The sequence below is a fragment of the Chiloscyllium plagiosum genome, chromosome 9 (genome assembly GCF_004010195.1).
Source record: "Chiloscyllium plagiosum isolate BGI_BamShark_2017 chromosome 9, ASM401019v2, whole genome shotgun sequence".
Lineage (NCBI taxonomy): Eukaryota > Metazoa > Chordata > Chondrichthyes > Orectolobiformes > Hemiscylliidae > Chiloscyllium > Chiloscyllium plagiosum.
In genome coordinates this window covers 97,565,780-97,574,094 of record NC_057718.1, presented here as the reverse complement: position 1 = coordinate 97,574,094, position 8,315 = coordinate 97,565,780, and the positions used below count along the sequence as shown (strand labels likewise).

Genomic DNA, 8,315 nt, shown 5'->3' with positions numbered 1-8,315 from the left:
GGACATCAGTGACCAGGAGCAAGGACATTAGTGACCAGGAGCGAGGACACTAATGAACAGAAATGAGGACGTCCGTGACCAGGAGCAAGGACATTAGTGACCAGGAGCGAGGACACTAATGAACAGAAATGAGGACGTCCGTGACCAGGAGCAAGGACATTAGTGACCAGGAGCGAGGACACTAATGAACAGAAATGAGGACGTCCGTGACCAGGAGCAAGGACATTAGTGACCAGGAGCGAGGACACTAATGAACAGAAATGAGGACGTCCGTGACCAGGAGCAAGGACATTAGTGACCAGGAGCGAGGACACTAATGAACAGAAATGAGGACGTCCGTGACCAGGAGCAAGGACATTAGTGACCAGGAGCGAGGACACTAATGAACAGAAATGAGGACGTCCGTGACCAGGAGCAAGGACATTAGTGACCAGGAGCGAGGACACTAATGAACAGAAATGAGGACGTCCGTGACCAGGAGCAAGGACATTAGTGACCAGGAGCGAGGACATCAGTGACCAGGAGCGGGGACATTAGTGACCAGGAGCAGGGACGTCAGTGACAAGGAGTGGGGACGCCAGTGACCAGGAGTGAGGACATCTGTGACCAGGAGCAGGGACATCAGTGACCAGGAGCAAGGACGTCCGTGACCAGGAACAGGGACATCTGTGACCAGGAGCGAGGACATCAGTGACCAGGAGCAAGGACATTAGTGACCAGGAGCGAGGACACTAATGATCAGAAGTGAGGACGTCAGTGACCAGGAGCAAGGACACCAGTGACCAGGAGCGGGACATCAGTGATCAGGAGCAGGGACATCAGTGACCAGGAGCGGTGACGTCAGTGACCAGGAGCGAGGACGTTAGTGACCAGGAGCGAGAACATTAGTGACCAGGAGCAGGGACATTAGTGACCAGGAGCGAGGACATTAGTGACCAGGAGCGAGGACATTAGTGACCAGGAGCAAGGACATCAGTGACCAGGAGCGAGGACATCAGTGACCAGGAGCGAGGCCATTAGTGGCCAGGAGCGAGGACATCAGTGACCAGGAGCAGGGACATCAGTGACCAGGAGCGAGAACATTAGTGACCAGGAGCGAGAACATTAGTGTCCAGGAGCAGGGACATTAGTGACCAGGAGTGAGGACATTAGTGACCAGGAGCGAGGACATTAGTGACGAGGAGCAGGGACATCAGTGACCAGCCCCGAGGACATTAGTGACCAGGAGCGATGACGTTAGTGACCAGGAGCGGGGACATCAGTGACCAGGAGCAGGGACATTAGTGACCAGGAGCGAGGACATTAGTGACCAGGAGTGGGGACATCAGTGACCAGGAGCAGGGACATTAGTGACCAGGAGCGAGGACATTAGTGACCAGGAGCGGGGACATCAGTGACAAGGAGTGGGGCCGCCAGTGACCAGGAGTGAGGACATCAGTGACCAGGAGCAAGGACATCAGTGACCAGGAGCGAGGACGTCCGTGACCAGGAGCAGGGACATCTGTGACCAGGAGCGAGGACATCAGTGACCAGGAGCGAGGACATCAGTGACCAGGAGCAGGGACATCAGTGACCAGGAGCGGGACATCAGTGACCAGGAGCGGGACATCATAGACCAGGAGCGGGGACGTCAGTGACCAGGAGCGGGACATCTGTGACCAGGAGCGGGGACATCAGTGACCAGGAGCGGGACATCAGTGACCAGGAGCGGTGACGTCAGTGACTAGGAGCAGGGACATCAGTGACCAGGAGCGAAGACATCAGTGACCAGGAGCGGGGACATTAGTGACCAGGAGCAGGGACGTCAATGACCAGGAGCGGGGACGTCAGTGACCAGGAGCGAGGACATTAGTGACCAGGAGCAGGGACGTCAGTGACCAGGAGCGGGGACATCAGTGACCAGGAGCGAGGACGTCAGTGACCAGGAGCGAGGACATCAGTGACCAGGAGCGAGGACGTCATTGACCAGGAGCGAGTACATTAGTGACCAGGAGCGGGGATGTCATTGACCAGGAGCAGGGACATTAGTGACCAGGAGCGGGGACGTCAGTGACCAGGAGCAGGAACATTAGTGACCAGGAGCAGGGACATTAGTGACCAGGAGCGGGGACGTCAGTGACCAGGAGCGAGGACAATAGTGACCAAGAGCAGGGACATTAGTGACCAGGAGCGAGGTCATTAGTGACCAGGAGCGGGGACGTCAGTGACCAGGAGCGGGGACATCATTGACCAGGAGCGAGGACATTAGTGACCAGGAGCGGGGACGTCATTGACCAGGAGCGAGTACATCAGTGACCAGGAGCTGGGACGTCATTGACCAGGAGTGATGACATTTGTGACCAGGAGCGAGAACGTCAGTGACCAGGAGTGAGGACATCAGTGACCAGGAGCGAGGACGTCAGTGACCAGGAGCGGTGACGTCAGTGACCAGTGACCCAGCCCAGAGCGAGCCAGCAGCCAGTGGTCAGACGCCCTGAATTAGTTCACATGCTGAGATCCTTTGCAGGGAGACTGATGTTTGACCATACTGTGTTATAGCTGCAATGTAACATTTTTCTACTTTATTTCTGTCTTCTGTAACGAAGGATAGTATTTAGTTACTCTCATGTTGCTGTGCGTTGGTGACATCGTTCGACTGTTACTAAACTGTAACTAAGAATCTGTACCTGGATACCTTAGTCCCTGAGATGGCATTGTAATGTGACAACTTATAAATCTTTCACTTTGCCCATGCAAGTATATGTGACAATAAAGCTTATTCAACTGAATTCCTGTCTCACTCCAGGTTCTTAGGGTTTAATAATCCAATGCATTGATCAGGTCACTGATATTTTGCAGCCAATTTTAATGCAGGATTGTTCACCCTTAACCCAACATTTACTCTCCTATCAGGGATCATCTCCATCACAACATGACCCCTCACAATCTCCTCGAGAGCAGTGGCTGCTAACAGCAGCAACTTAAACACAGAGGGGGAGGCTGTGTTTTTTTATAGAAGTTATAAAAGGAGCTTGAAACGCACAAAAGGCTAATGCATCAGAGCAAAGCAACCTGCTGATGGAGTCATTTAGTCTCGAAACGTAAGCTTGCTCTCTCTCTACTGAAGCTGCCTGACCAGCTGTGATAGAGACAAAAACACTGCAGATGCTGGAATCTAAAACAGGCAGGCAGGAGGCTGGAAGAACACAGCAAGTCAGGCAGCATCAGGAGGTGGAGAAGTCGACTTTTCAGGTGTAACCCTTCTTCAGGACTGGGGGTGGGTGTGGGGGGGGAGCTGCAGATAAAGGGGTTGGCAGGTGGACAGGGTGGCGAAGTGGGGAAAGGTGCAGACAGGTAGAGGGTACGACCTGGTTGGTCAATAGGAGGAATGAATCCGGTTGGTGGCAAGGAGCAGTGGAAGGAAGGAGGTGGGTCTGGAAATGGAGTTCGGGGATGGGGAGGGAGTCATAGAGTCATAGAGATGTACAGCACGGAAACACACCCTTCGGTCCAACCCGTCCACGCCGACTAGATATCCCAACCCAATCTAGTCCCACCTGCCAGCACCCGGCCCATATCCCTCCAAACCCTTCCTATTCATATACCCATCCAAATGCCTCTTAAATGTTGCAATTGTACCAGCCTCCACCACGTCCTCTGGCAGCTCATTCCATACACGTACCACACTCTGTGTGAAACCGTTGCCCGTGGGTCTCTTTTATATTTTTCCCCTCTCACCCTAAATACCCATCCAAATGCCTCTTAAATGTTGCAATTGTACCAGCCTCCACCACTTCCTCTGGCAGCTCATTCCATACACATACCACACTCTGTGTGAAACCGTTGCCCCTGAGGTCTCTTTTATATTTTTCCCCTCTCACCCTAAACCTATACCCTCTAGTTCTGGACTCCCCGACCCCAGGAAAAAGACTTTGCCTATTTACCCTGTCCATGCTCCTCATGATTTTGTAAACCTCTATAAGGTCACCCCTCAGCCTCCCACGCTCCAGGGAAAACAGCCCTATTATATGAAATTGGAGAGCTCAATGTTCCCCAGCCTTTGCTGTTTTCAACTTGCTGCAAAGCTGTAGAGGTTATAGGCAAATCCATAAAGGGTCCAGATGCGCAACATTCGTCCCTTCTAAATAATTCCTGGATGTCTACGGGTGGAAGTGAGTTGTTGTGTCAGTGCAGCGTTTGGAGTTATGTTAGTATTTGGTGCATCACTGACAATGTATCTGATTTGGTTTAACTGATGGTGAGTGACAGCTGACTTAAAGGACCAGGATTTCTCAAATTACCAAAACCAACTTTTAAATCTCAAGTTGAGCAGTGTGCATCTTCCGTCTATGATTTCACAATCACCTCAAGGAGAATTTTTATTTCCTCCATCCATACACTTTATGGAATATATGACATTGTTTTTAATATGTCCATTTCTGTCTTTCAATATAGAGACTTCCTTGCATTCAAATTTCATTTCTCCACTGTATTTTCTTTTCCGTCTCAAATTGAAACAGTCTATACGTAAGTTTCTTCAGAAAATCAGGCTTATGTTAAATTCCTTGACTATACTTCAAGGAATCTCAGTAGCCAAATAGTACAGTCAAATTAGGTGGCTCAGTGGTTCGCACTGCTGCCTCACAGTGCTGGGAACCCGGGTTCAATTCCTGCCTCGGGGGACTGTCTATGTGGAGCTTGCACATTTTCCCCTGTGTCTGTGTGGGCTTCCTCCCACAGTCCAAAGATGCACAGGTTCGGTGGATTGGCCTTACTAAATTGTCTATTGTGTCTAGGGATGTGCAAGTAGGTGGGTTAGCCATACAAAGATGGGGTGGGTCTGGGTGAGATGCTCTTTGGAGGTTTGGTGTGGATTTAATGGGCTGACTGGCCTGCTTCCACACTGTAGGGATTCTGTGGTGATTCTGTGGAATAGTCTTCACCAATGTCCATTACGCACATGTAGGTATCCAGAGACATTGCTGGTTTTACATTAATCTTGACCTCCTGCCCCCTTCCTGATCTATTCCCCTTCCGGATACAGAGACCTCTACTAATGCAAGCTAAATTAACAATGAAAGAACTTAACACATTATGATGTTTATATCTTGCTTTAGGGTTGACTCCGAACACAGGGTTATCACAAGGTCCAGTCAGAATGTAAGACTGAACTGTGGAAACATGCATTGACACTAGGCAGCGAGATATCCACTGCCCATTTCATGGCAGAGAGACATGAGAAAATAACAGGATACCTGGTTTAAATTTGCAAAAGGCAAACTTAGCACCGGAGTCAAAAGTGCCTTCTCAAATAAATGGTTGACTCACATAACTGACTTTGAGGCTGAAACAGATGCTGAGGGAAAAATAGCCTTTTCTTTAATGTTTCAGTTTCTGCTTCAGTTGGGTTGGCATCACAGATTAACATCCATATCCTGCCAACCCAGGCATGACCTGCCAACATGGCTGCCCTGACGACGGGAGTGATCCGAAATGGAGATTTCAAGTGATGGGACTTTGACCCTTTCCTTGTACCGTGTTCAATGTGGGGCTGACCCTGGGAAGGTAGGATGTTGGTACTCTATCTCGTAACTCGTGTGGGTGGCTATCTTGTGTATTGTCCTTGTCCATGGGTTTCAGGTATTTAGAATACAATCCTCACAGTGAGGAAACAGGCCGTTTGGCCCAACAAGTCCACATCAACCCTCCAAAGGGCATCCTACACAAACCCATCCCCTTGCCCTTTCCCTGTAACCCTGAATTTCCCATGGCTAATGCATCTAACCTACACATTGCTGAACACTCTGGGCAATTTAGCATGGCCAATCCACCTAACCTGCACATCTTTGGACTGTGAGAGGGAACCAGAGCATCCGGCAGAAATTCACACAGACATGGGGAGAATGTGCAAACTCTACACAGGCAGGTGCCCGAGGCTGGAATCAAACCCGGGTCCCTGGCGCTGCGAGGCCACAGTGCTAACTACTCTGTCAATTCCCACCAGCCCATTCCATAGTTTATCCAGCACTATCAGTCTAATTCTCCCCACCCCTGTGCTGCAGCGATTCCCATTTCCAAAACTTTGATTAACGATGCAGCTCTGGGTTGGGTACCTGATTTGTGCAGGTGAGCAAAGCTGGAGTGAATGATATCCTGACCCCACGCTTATTTCGCAGCCTTGCTAACGCTACTACACCCTGACCCTGATCGAGAGTCCGCAATGTATACTGACAGCACACATTCATCAACTTTAGAGATTGCACATGGTAGCCCATCTGTACTGATGTCAATGACCAGGCTGTTGTGTACCATCGGAACATTGCCGCTGTGCGGGCATGTTCACCAAAACTGATCTTGTTTAATTGTTGCACACCAATCGCAGCGAGCTGAGAGCCGAGAGTCAGCATACCTGCTCCTGGGGACGAGGGCTCAAAGACGCTTGAGGAGTCGCTGTGTGTGTTTGATGCCTGCTCACTGAGCTTTTTCTTGGCACTTCCATCGGTCGGCTTGTGGCCTTTCTTCTTGTTCTTGATGAGAATTTTACCCATCATGTCGTGCGGGCTGGGCAAGGGCACTCCCGCCTCGAGCTAAGATAAAAAGGAGAATTTTATTTTTTTAAAAACAATTGGACGGAAGTGGGAGAACATTCACAAGCGAAATGATGATGTGTGCTTGAACATTCCATCACGTTGCGACTGTGTTACGTTTTCTGGTTCTCAGATGTTCGAAATAATCACACTTCAGGTTCGCAAAGCTTATATCACTTTGTCTTACGTTCAGCTTGACATGCTTCCTGGATAGGAACCAGTCAAGACCCACTCTCAAATGTTAACTCTGATCTCTCCCTTTCTCTGCACCTTCTCCACAGCTATAACACTGCACTCTGTTCTGTTACCCTGACGCACTTTGTATGCCTGGATAGCACACAAAGCAACACTTTTCAAAAAGAATGATAGAACCAAAGAGGAATACATCACAGCAACAGGCTCTTTGACCCTCCAAGCCTGTGCTGATCATAATGCCCTAACTAAACTAACAAACAAACCTTCTGCTCTTATTTGGTCCAAATCCCTCTACTCCCTCCCTATTCATGTAACCATCCAGATGCCTCTTAAATGGGTGGCACAGTGGATGGCACTGCTGCCTCACAGCACCAGAGACCAGGTTTAATTCCTGCCTCAGGCGGCTGACTGTGTGGCATTTGCACATTCTCCCTGTGTCTGCGTGGGTTTCCTCCGGGTGCTCCGGTTTCCTCCCACAGTCCAAAAATGTGGTTAGGTGAATTGGCCAGGCTAAATTGCCCGTAGTGTTAGGTGAAGGGGTAAATGTAGGGGAATGGGTATGGGTGGGTTGCAGGTCGGCGTGGACTTGTTGGGCTGAAGGGCCTGTTTCCACACTGTAAGTAATCTAAAAAAAAAGTCACCAATGTGCCTGTTACCACCATCTCTTCTGGCAATGCATTCCAGGCTCCTCCTGCTCTCTATGAAAAACCTCCCTCTCACATCTCCCTTAAACTTTCCCCCTCTCACCTTGAACCTGTGCCTCCTTGTAATTGAAACTTCAACCCTGGGAAAACGCCTCTGACTATCCACGCTGTCTATGCCTCTCATGATTCTCCAGGCCTCGATCAGGTCTCCGCTCAGCTGCCACCTTTCCAGTGAAACAATCCTCGTCTTTTTAACCTTTCCTCGTAGCCATTTCACTCTGTCTCAGTACATGTGACAACAATAAATTAATCACCATCAATCATCAAGACAGTGTGGATGTTGGAAATCTGAAACAAGCCCAGAGAATGCTGGAGAAACTCCAGTTCTGAAGTTAAAATTTGCACAACACCGGGTTACAGTCCAACAGGTTTATTTGGAAGCACTAGCTTTCAGAGTGTCACTCCTTCATCGGGTGGTTGTGATGAAGGAGCAGTGCTCCAAAAGCTAGTGCTTCCAAATAAACCTGTTGGACTATAACCTGGTGTTGTGAGATTATCAACTTTGTACACCCCAGTTTAACACCAGCACCTCCAAATCAGTTCTGAAGATAAATCATACCAGACTTAAAGGATCAAATCTGTTTCTGCCTCCACAGATGCTATCAGACCTGCTGAGTTTCTCCAGCACTTGTTGTAGGGAGGGAAGGGGTGTAGTTGTGGGAATGAGGGGGTGGGTAATGGAGAGGGAGGGTGAGTGGTCAAGCGCATGGGGGTAAGTGGTCATGGTAGGAGGGATGGGGAGTGGTCAAGGAGATGAAGGGTGTGGTCATGTGGAGGGCACAGGTAGTGGTCATGGAGTTGACAGGGGAAGTGGACATGGGGGGCAGGGGAAATGGTCATGAAGAGGGAG

General features: G+C 49.8%; 1 protein-coding gene across 2 annotated transcripts in view; it reads right to left on the bottom strand.

Moving 5' to 3' along the window:
* The window catches only part of LOC122553084 (1-phosphatidylinositol 4,5-bisphosphate phosphodiesterase beta-1), an 800,648-nt gene that overhangs the window by 185,706 nt on the left and 606,627 nt on the right, over positions 1–8,315 (bottom strand). For both annotated transcript variants that reach the window (XM_043696584.1, XM_043696585.1), the window contains exon 14: positions 6,389–6,566. In XM_043696584.1, the coding sequence (XP_043552519.1) occupies positions 6,389–6,566 (178 nt within the window). The remainder of the gene's footprint in view (positions 1–6,388; positions 6,567–8,315) is intronic.